This window comes from Rhizoctonia solani, chromosome 14 (assembly GCF_016906535.1).
Source record: "Rhizoctonia solani chromosome 14, complete sequence".
Taxonomy (NCBI): Eukaryota; Fungi; Basidiomycota; class Agaricomycetes; order Cantharellales; family Ceratobasidiaceae; genus Rhizoctonia; species Rhizoctonia solani.
Window position 1 is genome coordinate 1,338,751 of NC_057383.1, and position 14,456 is coordinate 1,353,206.

The 14,456-nt window shown below is 48.6% G+C and overlaps 6 protein-coding genes across 6 annotated transcripts; 4 read left to right on the top strand and 2 right to left on the bottom strand.

Annotated features, from left to right (window-relative positions):
- Window positions 1–310: 310 nt before the first annotated feature.
- RhiXN_11033 (Zinc-binding dehydrogenase) lies at window positions 311–1,647 on the top strand (the record flags this gene model as incomplete). The annotated part of the gene is made up of 6 exons (XM_043330848.1): window positions 311–623; window positions 688–792; window positions 859–949; window positions 1,002–1,197; window positions 1,256–1,345; window positions 1,405–1,647. 6 exons carry the CDS (start codon window positions 311–313, stop codon window positions 1,645–1,647), a joined length of 1,038 nt encoding a protein of 345 aa, XP_043186193.1.
- Window positions 1,648–2,198: 551 nt separating this feature from the next.
- Window positions 2,199–2,915, top strand: RhiXN_11034 (ubiquitin-conjugating enzyme; the record flags this gene model as incomplete). Its single annotated transcript, XM_043330849.1, has 5 exons — window positions 2,199–2,201; window positions 2,256–2,382; window positions 2,439–2,592; window positions 2,651–2,725; window positions 2,777–2,915. 5 exons carry the CDS (start codon window positions 2,199–2,201, stop codon window positions 2,913–2,915), a joined length of 498 nt encoding a protein of 165 aa, XP_043186194.1.
- Window positions 2,916–3,377: 462 nt separating this feature from the next.
- On the top strand, window positions 3,378–4,681 carry RhiXN_11035 (phosphoadenylyl-sulfate reductase (thioredoxin); the record flags this gene model as incomplete). The annotated part of the gene is made up of 5 exons (XM_043330850.1): window positions 3,378–3,529; window positions 3,579–3,619; window positions 3,676–4,104; window positions 4,256–4,403; window positions 4,486–4,681. 5 exons carry the CDS (start codon window positions 3,378–3,380, stop codon window positions 4,679–4,681), a joined length of 966 nt encoding a protein of 321 aa, XP_043186195.1.
- Window positions 4,682–5,831: 1,150 nt separating this feature from the next.
- On the bottom strand, window positions 5,832–9,158 carry RhiXN_11036 (uncharacterized protein; the record flags this gene model as incomplete). Its single annotated transcript, XM_043330851.1, has 6 exons — window positions 5,832–6,621; window positions 6,672–6,967; window positions 7,020–7,856; window positions 8,292–8,937; window positions 8,990–9,076; window positions 9,133–9,158. 6 exons carry the CDS (start codon window positions 9,156–9,158, stop codon window positions 5,832–5,834), a joined length of 2,682 nt encoding a protein of 893 aa, XP_043186196.1.
- Window positions 9,159–10,009: 851 nt separating this feature from the next.
- Window positions 10,010–11,747, top strand: RhiXN_11037 (histidine phosphatase family containing protein; the record flags this gene model as incomplete). The annotated part of the gene is made up of 11 exons (XM_043330852.1): window positions 10,010–10,145; window positions 10,198–10,291; window positions 10,354–10,453; window positions 10,509–10,537; window positions 10,587–10,740; window positions 10,790–10,875; window positions 10,931–10,948; window positions 11,004–11,184; window positions 11,240–11,255; window positions 11,311–11,436; window positions 11,488–11,747. The coding sequence occupies 11 exons, from the start codon at window positions 10,010–10,012 to the stop codon at window positions 11,745–11,747; spliced, it is 1,200 nt and encodes a 399-aa protein (XP_043186197.1).
- A 503-nt stretch (window positions 11,748–12,250) lies between these two features.
- On the bottom strand, window positions 12,251–14,032 carry RhiXN_11038 (uncharacterized protein; the record flags this gene model as incomplete). Its single annotated transcript, XM_043330853.1, has 1 exon — window positions 12,251–14,032. The coding sequence occupies one exon, from the start codon at window positions 14,030–14,032 to the stop codon at window positions 12,251–12,253; it is 1,782 nt and encodes a 593-aa protein (XP_043186198.1).
- Window positions 14,033–14,456: the final 424 nt, after the last annotated feature.

A 14,456-nucleotide genomic window follows, 5' to 3' on the forward strand; every position in this document is an offset into this window, starting at 1 on the left:
GCTTTGGGCTTCCGAAAAATCCCACATTTTGAGGATTCACCGTGCTAAACCACTCTCACAATCGGCCATCGGGCTAGCTTACTGCGGGCATCTCGGTGGGCATCATTTCTGAATCAGCAGGCGCTTTCGGAGACGCTGTGTAACGGACTTGGCCTGTCTGCTGAGTGATTGTTGACTAAAGATCAATCTTTCGGCGCGGGAGATACTGACATGTATCAGCAAATAATGTACTACGAAACGTGTTATAGAAAGGCATGTCTGGACCAGCAGGAGTGGCCGTTTCCACTCGGATTATCATCTTCATATCGCAATGTCGCCAGTCCAGAACTCAGCAGCGATTTTTAACTCTGTTCCTCAAGGATACCCTGTGTTGAATGAGACCATAACTCACGCATCCGATACAATCGACTTGGATAATGTTCCACTCTCGGGTGGTACCCTCGTCAAATCGGTGTATTTGTCTATCGACCCATACATGCGAGGGAGAATGCGCAAACCAACCTCACAAGCAAGCGGAAACTTCGTTTTAGGCCAACCGATACGAAACTTTGGGATCGGAAAGGTTATCCGTTCTGAAAAAGATGGTATTCACCCAGGAGATCTGCTATATGTGCACGACCTTCGTAAGCACATATTATTAACTTCAATCTAGTCACCTGATGGCCAACTAATGTGCGTCCGTACCAGGATTTCAAGTCTACAATGTACTGAAATCCGAACACCCAATTAGGGTGATCAAAGATGAACCGGATATTCCACTCTCCGCATACATTGGTGTTCTTGGAATGCCCGGTAGGTGATTTTCTCTTGCCACAGACAAATCGTGATCGACTTATTAACATTCTTCGCGTTGGTTAGGTATGACGGCGTTTTACGGGCTGGAGGTTGTAGGGAATCCTGTCAAAGGAGAGACTATATTTGTCTCGTCTGGCGCTAGTGCGGTAGGATCGTAAGCAAAGTGCGCATATACACTATGGACTCGCGCTAACAACATATGATAGTCTGGTAGTTCAACTGGCCAAAGCGAAAGGTCTCAAGGTCATAGCTTCTGTTGGATCAGATGATAAAGTCGACTTCCTAAAGAGCATAGGCGTAGACGCCGCGTTCAATTACAAAACACAAAGTATCGCAGATGTCCTTGCCAAGGAAGGACCAATCGATATATACTGGGATAACGTTGGTGGTCCGACGTTAGAGGTGAGCACCAATATGCACGCATTGACCTCGAGAAGTAAACCTAACACTGAGTCGATAGGCTGCGCTGGATGCATGTAATACCAATGCGAGGATAGTTGTGTGCGGCGCTATTTCACAGTATAATGCGTCAGAACCGTACGGAATCAAGGTGTGTTGATTAACTTAACAAACATATATTAGCTTCGTCGATTTAACTAGTACTCTTAGAATACTACACACATACTCTACAAACAGCTAACAGTTCGAGGATTTGGAGTTCTTACTCTTGAACCAGAGTACGAGGGGCAAGCCAATAATCCGGTCAAGTTCTTGAATGCTTTGGTTCCGCTCATCCAGTCGGGGAAGATCAAATGGTCGGAGCAGATATACAAGGGAATTGAGAGCGCAGGGGAAGGGATTATTGCTGTGCAAACGGGTTCCAACCCTGCAAAAGTAGTCATCGAAGTGTAAACGCTTGTGTAGATGGACCCGGTTCGCCAATTTGTGGCAATCACTTGACAAAAGGGTTCGATGGCAATGTTCTGTTTTGTATGATTGGTACATTTGAAAGTTATTTTTTGAACAAGAGCAAGAGAAAAGGAACGAATATGAATAAATCTGAATACAGATATTATCAAGCCAGACTATACCCAGGTGTTCACTGCTTGGCCTTTGGTCCAATTAGCTCAAGACATGACGAACTAAGAGCACGTAAAGACAATCTACCAAACCTTCACGGTCCCTGCCCAGACACCAATAGCCCTAACTTTACCTGACATTTGAATACACAGTGTCGGCTTTCAAAATCATCGAAAAACGTCGGTTACTATCTAATCGGCCTCGTATACGTGTATGTGGGGCAATACTCCGCATACAACCGGTTCGGACGTTAGTCAGCGTCGCTAAGCTCGCGGCAGGTCACGTGCCCTTCCCAGTCTTGTCTTGTGCGATACCCCACACCATACGTTACCTGACTTTCCTCTTTCCTCTTTCCAACCGCCCGTGTTCTTGTTCTCATCACCATGGTAAATCTGCACCGTGCGTTTTCCCCGTAGGAAAAGACTAAAATACGTCTGTAGTCAACTTCGTGCCGCCGCCGCTTGATTCGCGACTTTAAGCGTCTCTCGTCCGATCCTCCAGATGGTATCTCTGGTGCGCCATGCCCCGACAACATTATGCTTTGGAACGCGGTAATCTTCGGGCCAGGTGAGTAGCTCAGTCCTCAGTCCTGGGTGGCTTGACATGACTTGTGAGGTGCTCAGCCGATACGCCCTTTGAGGATGGGACGTTCAAACTGATATTGACATTTGACGAATCGTATCCCAACAAACCTCCCCAAGTTAAATTCTTGTCTAAAATGTTTCACCCGAACGTATACGCGAACGGAGAGCTCTGTTTGGATATTTTGCAGAATCGGTGTGTTCCTATCGACTTGTGTTGGGGGGTTCGCTGACTCATGCTCATTGTGGCTCAGGTGGTCACCTACGTATGATGTGGCCGCTATTCTTACATCAATTCAGAGTCTACTACACGACCCAAATCCTAATAGGTGAGCTCACTTTCCCCTCGCACCCCTATCCTATGACTAAGCCTCTACCAGTCCTGCCAACGCTGAGGCCGCAGCGCTCTATCGCGAAAATATGAAAGAATATGTACGGCGCGTAAAAACGACGGTAGAGGAAAGTTGGATGGATCCAGGTGACCTGACTGGGGAAACCGCTCCCGAGTCATCTTCATAGACATCCATGTTGCGGAAGTGGTATGCACTGGTGTCCAGAGATAGCAAGACGCACGTGCCCCCCCGCTTTCCTGCAGCACATTCTCATGCAAATATTTGTACAAACAATTCCGCACGTTAATTTCCTCTCCCTCTTGTGTCCTGTTTTTGTATTGTCTGTCGTTTTGTGGTGTTCTTTGTGTTCTTTATGGATTGTTTGTCAGCACATGGGATGAGCTGAGTCACAACCTAGAGATCCGAACTCGGGCTGATGACGAGTGTGTATGGTATCCGAGATGCCATGTGGATGTCTGCCACCAATTGGGAAATTGCTTCCTCGGCGCTTCGTGTCGATGATCTCCAATGCGGACTTGGCTCTTCTTGACGATGACGGCCTGGGGCGGCTGTGGTGAATTTCCATCCTATTCTTGGATTTGGCAATCATTTCTCAGCCTGTTTACGTCTTGAACTCAACTCTCGAGCTATGAGTGTAGACACCAGCCCCAACAACACCGATACTTACATTGACCCGTCCTCGCTCGACGCGGTATATGATCTGGCTCAAGATCCAACTCCACTGGGTGAGATGATACGCGAGGCGATTGGAGTAATTGACCGAGGGTTAGACATCCATGGGTAGGCTCACTTTTCTGCTGCCAGTGTGGGAATAACAACCTCTTTCCAGTCTAGATAAGCTGTCAATTAGCTTCAATGGAGGGAAAGATTGTAACTAGATTTTTCTCTCCTTATTTCTCTTCAAAGTTTATAATATTTATTGTCAGGTACTGTTCTTTTACACCTATTATCCGCTGTTCTACGCAAACGGTACGTCGAGGGAATTGGGTATGGGCCTGTCTTTCAGGTAGATACAGTCGTTGCGGACGGGGCAGTGGTCTCCCCTTCGCTATCAAATGCTACACTGTCTGCTTCTGCGCCCACTACCGAACCTACTCCTTCCGATGTGCTGCCATCGACAACTATTACCACTACAACCGCGACGCCCCCACCAATCCGTTCTGTATACGTTCTCTGTCCCTCTCCCTTTCCTGAAGTCGAAGAGTTCGTCGAATCAAGTGTAAAAGCATACAACCTTCAACTAGTTAGAGTCTCTGGGTCGATGCGTGTAGCTTTGCAAGCATATTTGGATACGAAGGAAGGACAAGGGATAGAGGCAATTCTCGTTGGCACAAGAAGGAATGACCCCCATGGTGGTAAGTCACTCTGGTTTTTACTAGTACCTTCCTTTTTTCATTCACACTCTCGCTTTCCATTCGAATTTATCCTTTTCATCGACCGTATCCCCTATTTTCGCTACTATCTCGGAGATGTATCCGTACTGATCGCACCGCCCCTCTTCCTCAGGTAAACTCGATTTCTTACAACATTGTGACCCGGGTTGGCCCAAACTCTTACGTGTCCACCCTATCATCAATTGGAGTTATTCACAGGTGTGGCAATACCTGCGTCACCCGAGACTAAAAGTCCCATACTGTCATTTGTACGACGTAGGGTACGTATATCATTTTTGCTTACTCGATCAAGGTATCCTTGTCTACTCGATTAAACGCCATCTGACTCGAGTGATGTCGCAGATATACATCTCTCGGCTCTACATATAACACGTTCAAGAATCCCGCACTCCAAGTTCTAACATCCGATTCATCGCCGACTTGGAAACCAGCCTATGCCCTCGAGCACGGGAATCTTGAACGGGCGGGGAGAGGAAATGGAGCGGGGTTGGAGAACAGACGCGGTGTCGAGGTCCCAGTAGCTCTCAACGGAATATGATGTACGATTTGTGATAGATAGACAGTATATGATATTGCGCTTGAAAATGACTCGGGAAATTCCAACGCGTGGCCACCCACTGTGTAAACAAAATTAGAACACCAAGTCTTGTACTTTTTGCCGCTGCTACTGCCACCGATAGGTGCCTTATAGCTTGTCAATATTTGACTTCTCGACTTCCATGCTCCCCAAACCATTTTGCATACACCCACCACCCAAAAAAGGTCCTACATCACAAAAAGGCGCATTCTCCCGCATGCCCTTTTCTTGCTACTCTCGTATATTTTTGTTCGCTCTGCGATCCAATACGCCCTCGATCCGTGATAATTCCCAAATCTATCACTGGTGTAACGAGACCCCGAACTTTAGTACATTGGTAAAAAATGTCTCTTTCAATACGATATGGCCTGAAAACAAAAACTTCAGTACGCCTTCTTCAGAATAAATTAGACTAAGAGAGGTTTTATGCGTAAAACCAGTACATATTGGCCATCGTTTCAACCCAATTTTACTTGAACACGGATGCTTATTTTCAATACACTATTGGCCTTGTACAGCGCATGTATGCGCCTTATACCAATGAATCAAACCCATTGTGAGGAATTAGGCCCCAATATCCCTTTACATTTCATGTCTAAACGAAGCGCTGCTCATGGCTCAAACTACTCAATTCGCTATACTAGCACCGGGTCGTGGGGAACCAATGTACAGTTCCGAGAGATTCTTTCGATTTTGAACAGTTCACCTCGACCCCCACTGCCCAGTAGGCGTCACATGATGCTTCTTATGCGAACTCCCCAAGGCAGATGGAGGACGAGCGATAATGCCTATACCTACTAATACTGCTCGACTAGATCTAATAGAAGGCCTTGCGACACAACAAAGGGAACTCATTTGATTGGTAAAGTTGCCAGGAGACTCACCATATGCCTCAGCATCGCATAAAGCTTGATGTGCTGGGCCGTTCTCATTATTTGAATGTCAGTAGCACTGAGGCATTTGTAGGGATCTGTCCGGGGCCGGTGGATGCTCAAGTAATGATTGTGCGCGAGGTTCCTATTAAGCAGCGGTTCGAATTTGATTGCGTACTTTACAAGAGCAAAAAAGCCACCTATACATCGAGTACATTTCAGAGCAATCCTTTTTTTACCTATTCCCAATTTGGAATGTCCCTAGCTGTCGCATAGGTCTGCTGCCTCGAAAGGCGATTTACCTCCATATCTCCAAACCCCTGGTTACGTGCCGACCATGTTCCATCCGAGGCAAAGCCAGGTCCAACCATCCCACCAGCGATCGAGTTTGAGCGCATAGGGCCTGTACCTGAGGAACCACCCCAGGATCCCGCCCGAGCTACCTCCTGAGGCGCTGGAGTCCATATCGTGGCCGCTCCGGTGAGCGACGGGAGTCGAGCGTGCGAACGAAAGGCCAGAGGGTCGTTTGTTCTCCCGACCCCGGGAGAGAGAGAACTGGGTGAACCTACGGCAGAGAAAGTGGTCGATCGCTGGTTCGAAAATGCGGACGGTTGCGGCGGAGAGCGCGGAAGGCCTGGACGCAGGTCGAGTCCTGGCGCCCCAAGGGGATTCTGCAAAGGGAAAGGGTCTGGAGAACGGTTTTGGGCAGGCGACAAGAACGAAGGGGTCGGGCCATGCATAGAAATGGAGCGCCCAACAAACGGCGTATTGGAGGTGATTATGCTTGATGTATTATTGCCAACGGGACTCGTTGCCATGTTTAAAAAGGTGGGAGTACCATTCAAAACGCGATTCAGTAAATCTTCGGCAGTTGTTCCAGCTGGTCTAGGCTGTGTATGGCTGTGAACACGAGCAGAACGCTCCGTAGGTTCCGAAAGGAACGAAGGCGTCGGAGGAGGCCAAACTAGTGCTGGACCAGTCTCTAACAGAGGAGAAGCCGAATGGGGAGGGGGAGACATAGAAACACTTCTGTATCACAACGTTAAAGGCTAATTCTTTACGATGAAACCGGCACTCACACAGGCCTCTGACGAAAGCCCTGAGGGTATAATATTTGTTCATCCTCGCCTTCGTCTTCGTGATCGCTCAACCTTGCGTCCATAGCGAGCCGAACTGGATCATCATCGGTTCTCGTACTTACTGTTGCACGGTCGTCTTCCTGGCCGGGGAAATCATCATCTTCGGGAGTTCCATCGTCGCTGCCCAAGTCGGTATCGTTTGCCTCATCCCAGCGATCATGGGGTTCGATGCCGGCGTAACCTTGACTCTGGTTATGGGTCTCAGACGGAATGGAGCCTGATGCTAGGGGACATCCCTAGCAACAATATGAGTCTGCCTGGAACTTTTTTACGCAATCCATAACTTACCGGGAGAGCAGTGATGTATTTGTTGTCTACAATTAGGTCTCCAATTCTCATGAGCTGCTCTTCGTTCGGATGCACGCTTGCTGCCTCATTTGTACCTTGACCCCCGCGACCCACTGGGTCAAGCCCTCCATTCGATTCCCATTTCAGCGGTGAGAATCCCTTCATATCAATATCTTCCTCTAAATTGACTGATACCGAGGGAAGTAAATTCAAAGGGAACGCCTCGTTAAGCTGGCCATCAAATCGTGACCAAGCGTGCCAAAAAGAAGTGAGACTAGGACGCATCGTGTTTGGGAGAGTGGGCGATGTGGGCGTATTCGGCTCCTGTGAGTCATCCAGAGGATACTGCTGCAAATATCGAACATTCGCCTTGACCCACTTGTTGGCAATCCGCAAAGCCGGCAAAGTTCTGCGGAACGTGCCTGTAATCCTCTGTGCGAGCTTCTCGGCTTGTTGTTGTTCGTCACCCGCCATTTCCCCAACCTCCTTGACCCCATCCTGAATCTCCCTTATCCCAATTTCCAGGAGCACGGTATACAAAGCCAGTAAATGTGCAACTACTCGTGTCTCCAATGGGATATCCTCTTCTCGACTCTCTTCTCGGTCGCTCGCCTTGGGCTTTGCCCGCCTTCGTTCGGGTTTATGATCCCCTTCCATTCTAAACATCCGCACCCTCCAAAGTGCTCCCAAGGTTATGACCAAGACTTGAACAATCGTTGCCGCAGGAAGTAGCCGACGAGTGACCAATGATGCGAAACTCGCCAGGACATTCTGAGTGTGGCGAGCCAGCTTGGTCGGGCTGGAGGAGGGGAGCAGGGCGAGATCAAGATAACGTAGCTGTGCAGGATGAAAATGGTACGCACCGGCATTTTCCAGCCCACAAGGCATGTAGTAATACTACATCCTGTTTGAATCGACTCTCGAGATCTTTGGAGGCGTCGTTGTCTGCCGAAGGCTTCCCGGCTGGCTCTGCTTTGCTTTTCCTTTGCCTGAATCGTCGCCACTAGCTTCTTGCTCCCTTCTTTCCCTCCACATCTCCCTGTCTACTTCCAAACATTTTGCTAGGCTCCTAATAAGGTTGTCCTGAGCTGTTGGGAAAGGTTTCCTCACACAAAGAGCACGGTAGTAGTTGAGAGCTGCCCCGAAAAAATCATGCTGATAGGAATGGACTATGGCAAGTTGATTGAACGGATTGCCTGCATTGAGTTGATGCCATCGAAAGCAACGTTTCGGACTAAGAATGGACTCAATAAAGAGAGAGATCAAACGCACCGTAATCAGGTAACAACAACCGGGCCTGAACATAGAAAGCCTCGGCCTTCGAGAAGGGTTTCTCGTTAACTTTTCAGCTCCTCCGCCTTTGCCCCTCCTCCCACCTCGCGAACGTTTAGTGCTTGGCTCGGAATTTGCCTTGTTCGGATGCGTCCCATACTGTTCTCGATAGCGCGCAATGTCCCCCAAATATATGAGTGCACGAAAAACGACAAGGAGTTTATTCGATCGATGCTCGTGGCTAGGAGGAGGATGAGTCGGTGTGGGATTGTCCTCGAGAGCGGGTGCCATGTCGATTTGACCTTGTCGTGCGAGCGACTCGCGATTCTCGAATTCTACAATGTTCATCCCAAGTGCTACCATGGCCCCGTTCGCCTCGGTCAGTCCGTGGATGCGAACTAGTCTGGAAACGATTCCAGACCAAAAGGTGCCCTCGGCTCCAAGGAATGCAAGGAATTTCTGGAGCATTTTTCTGTTCTCGACGGCATTCTTGTTACCCGGGGGTGATGCCCGTATGGGGTCGATTCGAGAACGATATTGGGCTATAAGGGCATAGGATGTATCCGACCACAGAGACTGGTCGACTGCCTGGGCTTGGCGTGCAAACGGAAAGCCAAAAAGGATATCCTTGTATTTCCGTTGAATTCTGGACCGTGCTGAGTGTTTGCTGTGCACCTACCAGTTAGGAAGGTGCTTACCGTTTGAACTGGATATCAATCTCACGATCCCAGGGGTCTCGAAGCTTGAGCTCTCCACGAAAGTCGGCCACAAGCCCTTTGACGTCCCTTGTACCCTTTCGATGAGTATAATATATACGTACGAATATAGAACTAGAGCTCACCGTGATAGCTTGGAGGGGTCACCCATCGTGGTTGGAGTAAAGTGCCTGTATCTGTGGGGTCTTAGGCTGAGATCGACGGTAAGGGTCTGAGGGCCAAATCAATGGAATTTCGCACGTGGCATAGCCTGGTCTACAACACAGCCAATTACATATTTCCCGCCTTTACATTTGACAACCAAAGCATGGAGGGTCAGGGCAGGACATCGCGTTACGAGGATGAAGAGATTGAAATGCTAATACCTGGTGAAAGACATTCGAATACTCGCTTTAACCTCAGGTCAAAGACTATATCTCGCACCCTCTATTTTCTGTCTTTTGCTCTGGGAATACTAGCGTGTATCTTGGTCGAGGTTCTTGCGCGTACTACAGGAATACTGCCTCCTCTGAAGTCGCATCAGCACTCTTTGAATGATTCTGAATCACACTTCCCTCCAGCTGACCTACCAATTGGCAACCATCGCTCTTTCCTCCCGACGTTGGATACCCTGGCCCAACGCCAACTGGCATAGAACCTGCGGTACTCGCCACTGCGCCTGCATACCCTAAACATATGGGGTCCACCGGGCTCGTACCTCCGAAATTTATAATGGGAACGAATAAAACCGATGGATTCAACTTGTTCAAGAGCTGGGGAAGCTTGAGTCCGTGGTATTCCGTGAGCAGCGCGGAGTTCGGGCTACCTGATGCAAGCGTGGAGGCACCTGAAACATGTCATATTACGGGTGTCATGTTTTACATAGACACGGAGCAAGGTCAGCCTTGAATACCAATCGTTAGAATACATATTTTATCTCCAGTTATAGATACCCGACATATGATCTTGAGTGGGGTCAGCCTCCGGTACTGGTGAAAAAGCTTGGCTCCATTAAAAGTATCAATGCCATTGGTCAACTCCGCTTTCTCAACGACTGGTAAACGCAAGGTTTCTTACCTCGAGCAATTTGGCTCACTGATTCCCAGGACGTATACTCTCGGCGCTGAAGTACTTACGCCCTTTGGTCGTGGGCAACTGTGTTAGTAAGCTAGTGTGCATACTTGTTATCAAACTAAATAGAGAGGTTGTAGACGAGCTGGGTGTTTCTATGCGTATGCGTTATGGACATCTTTTGAATAATTTTACGGAGAGCAATACGATTCCGGTGTTTCGGACCGAGTCTCAGTAAGCTATGATACCACAAACTTTAGGATGAAACTTAACAAAGACATTCATGGCATTCAAAGGAATCGCATGCTCGAGTCTTCCATCAATTTCGCGTTTGGGTTCTTTGGGAATCCAATCGAAGGACAATACCAACAAGTGATCGCTCTAGTGCATGCTGGCGTGCGTTAGATTTGCTTCAAATATACCGACCCATATGTACTCATCCAAGCAATAGATCAATAACACAATATCACCGTGGAATACGTGAGTCCCCACCAATTCTCACAACCCGCCGCTAATTAACTCCCGACAGATGCCCAAATGCCAACATTCCGGCCAAAGCTTTCAGAGGACTGAACTTTGTTCAACAATGGGGCGACGTTTACCTGAAAGACGCCGTTGCGAGGTTCAAGGAAATGGCGCCCGAAGTTGACTGGACTACCGAAGACGTCTACTCGGCCCAAAAAGTGAGTTCCATACAAACACTTCGCATCCCTGTTCTCATGCACGCGATAGATGTGTGCATATGAAACAGTTGCTCTCGGGTACTCTGCTTTCTGCGAGCTGTTCACCAAGGAAGAGTGGGACGGGTTCGATTATTCGTACGTGATGAACTTTTGATCTCAATGTGTCGCCTTATTTAGAGAGGTTTCCCAGTCATGACCTAGGATTCTGGTATGCATACGGTTAACAAACACAAATACCTGGTCTCTTAACGTAATTGCTTCAGGTACAACGATGCGTACGGGTCACCAATAGGTCAAGCGCTCGGGCTGGGCTGGGTTTCAGAATTGGTTGCGCGCCTTACGCATACACCCATAGAAGTCCACAACACCACTACAAATGCTACTATGCATGATAACATTCGCTTCCCGCTGAACCAATCAATTTATGTGGACTCGACTCATGAAGTACGTAGTTGTATACGTTATGTAATTAGGCTATACTAACATCTGGAACTTTCAGACTGTATTCATGCAAAGTAAGATTCACCTCTTTGGCATGTTATGCTCGAGGCTGATTGTTATATTTCTTAGTCATGACGGCACTCAACCTCACTAACTTTGCTTCGGATGGACAACTTCCCATAACTCACATTCTCCCCAACCGGAAGTTCAAATCTTCTAAAATTGCTCCGTTCGCTACAAACATGCAGGTTCAACGTGAGTTTCTTTATATATGCTACTTGAGCTCCGTAATCATACCGGGGTCAGTGCTTTCATGTTCATCCCATCCCGAACCACAAATTCGTCTCATCATCAACGACGGCGTCACTCCTCTAACAACAATACGAGGATGTCCCGAAGATAAAGACGGAATGTGTCCTCTCAAAAAATTTGTTGATGCCCAAAAGGAAACAATCAGAACATCGAGTTTTGATTGGGCATGTTACGGAGATTGGGAGATCGAGGAAGGATGGGTAACTACACGCGGCATGCCTCCTTCAGGAAAGCCAACCGGCCACATGTCTTAGTTCTGTTGGCATACCTCTCATTATTTTCATACCTGCACTCGCTATTTATTACAGTTCCAAAGTACCATAGAAGCAGCCTCCCTTATTAATTTATGTGTCTTTTTCTTGGATTTTGTTAGTGGTGTCCAGCTTAGCCACTCAGGTCACCTATGAGATACCGCCTGTTTACTCGGCATCCACATATACGTCCCAGCCAAAGTGATAGAAATGCATGCGGTTGATAAAAACAGCATAATACAAAGTAACATACGGATACAAAATGGCTACCGCCAATATTAGTGTACACATCCTACAATGATTGTCCAACTCAATCGATCAGTCCTCTCCACCTCCAATTAAATAACAACCCAGGCCGGAAAGACATAATGAAAGACATGAAACAGGACTCGTAATAGACATAAAGATATTCATAGTGGCTGGACGTAGCAAATGATTTCAGTCATATTGATAGCAACAAATGAGGATACAAGACTCACTCGAAGCGTCGATCCATTCATGCAACCTCAGGTAGGAACCAAAGATAGGCTCCACCATGTCGAGGCTCCCACAACGAGTTGAGCAACGTGTCCAGCGCAGTTACTGACAGCAAGCAACGCATGGCACAGTTGAACCATGTCAGCAGTAAGGGGAGGATCTGTCACTGTCATTGTGTAAGCCGACTTTTGATCCGGTTGACTATGGTCGCTTGGTGCTGTCGCTTTGCCAAAAGACCCGGGAAGCGTAGAGGGCGTCCACTCAGTAGAAGGATAATCGATCGTCGGGGTGGGTGGGTCAGGTGCTTGGTGGCCAACTATGACGAAATCATCTATAACTTCCACGTCGTCTTCAACGGACACATCTCGTTCCATTGAATCGACTGGAAGATGGGGCTCGGGAGGGCCTTTGAACGAGTACCCAGACCCGGCGCTGAAGGGTAAATCATGTTTCAGCTCGGTAGGAGTATCAGGGCCGGAGGACTCGCTATCAGACGACGATGAGCCAGCATCTGACAATGGACTACGTGGGGCCTCGTTGCAGTCTTTGTCCGTGCGCAACGCAGTCACAATTGGAGGCAGGACAGGAACAAATGGCATTGCGACAGGGCTGGGAGACTCATAATCTGAAACATCTACCCATGGAGAGAGCTCTTCTATGAAGACCGTTGTCGTGGTAGCAATAGCATCGAGTGGTAAGGTATGGATCAACAGTGATGATACGGCCTTTGGAGATAGAGGTGGAGACTCGGGTAGTGGCATGCCAGAGACCGTGACACCAGGGACAGTACAAAGGAGGGATGATCTCGGGGCTGGATCACCAGCGCCTGGCCAACCTGTATCGTTATACTGGGAACTTTGGTTGACTTTGTCTAGAGAAATGATGGCACTTCCGGGGGTACGAGTAGGCGAGGTGACGTCTATGGCAAGGGGCGCTTCGGAGCAAGGATGATGAGCCAGGTCGGTAGGATCGGCGTTCGGGTCCCGTTTTTCAGGCTCATGGATTGACGTAGAAGCAGGTATCATCGTAATGCTGGAAACCGTTAGATGTTGGCCAGACTGAGAACTCGAGGACAATGGCTCATCCTGAGGAACGACGTCATCCTTGATGCCAGGTTTCTCCGTCAGAATCGAGTTTACCTTGCCTTCCTGTCCATTAGCCCTGCAGTGTATTTCCTCGGCTGGTGTAGGTGCTAGTATTGGCCATAGCGCAATCCCAGATACTCCGGTATCGAGTGGGCTCAAATAAGGTGGGCGGTTCGAAGATGCTAAAATAGGCGTAGCCACAGCCACATTCGCTGGCAATGGTAGACCTGGCGGAAAGACTGGCCCGTCGCCCCAATCGCGCGTGTCCGAAATATCTCCTTCGGGGACTAATACCGAGTTGGCTCGTTGCTGTGTACCTGGACTGAGAAGACCGGGGGGCCCTCGCAATGGATTATTGAGAAGCACTTGAGGTCCTTTGGCCAATGTATCTCCAATGTCAGACTCTTGATTTGGGAAGAGCGGTAGTAAGAGCTCGGATATCGAGGTGGTCGCCTTTTCGTCCTCTTCGGTGAACTCTTTCCATCCTGGGCTGGTCCCCTCTCTTCGCTCGAGAGCGTTCTCGGACAGCCCCTGCTCTGTGTCAACTTGAACCGACTTGGTGAATACCTTTCTATGCAACAAAATAACACCCGCAACAGCAGTTGTGACAAAGGCGCCAGCACCTAAAGCAGCAATAGCGAGCGGACCCATGCTCAAGAATGCGGGTCCGTGAAGGAGATGGAAGAAGAAAGACAGCTGAAATGGGAGTTGAAGAGGATCGCTCATAGAGAGCAAAAGGACATGGGAGCCCGCCCCGGCGAGGGGTATGACGGGGAGTTGCGGATACTGAGGAACAGAGATAGTGAGGACTCGAATATATCTGCTTTTTGGGTGAGAGTGAAGGGCTGTTTTGTATTGGCTATCAACACGAGGTGATTTGCACGTGGAGGATTAAAAGCTGATATGAGATCGAAAAGTGAACGTTTGTCGAGGCTGACTGCGGGCGGTGAGTGTGGGGGTAAGTGTTCATTCTGATTAAGTCGTGCAATAATTCTATGTGAAAGTACGCACTTCCACCCCGAGCCTCCAGCGGAAAGTGGGGGATCGCTTCCGATTCCTGGCTATCCTGTTAGTATTCCCGCCAATCGGTTACATCACGAGCAGGAGAATCGTTCGACCTAGAAGTTTACATCATGCACTACACGTGTGT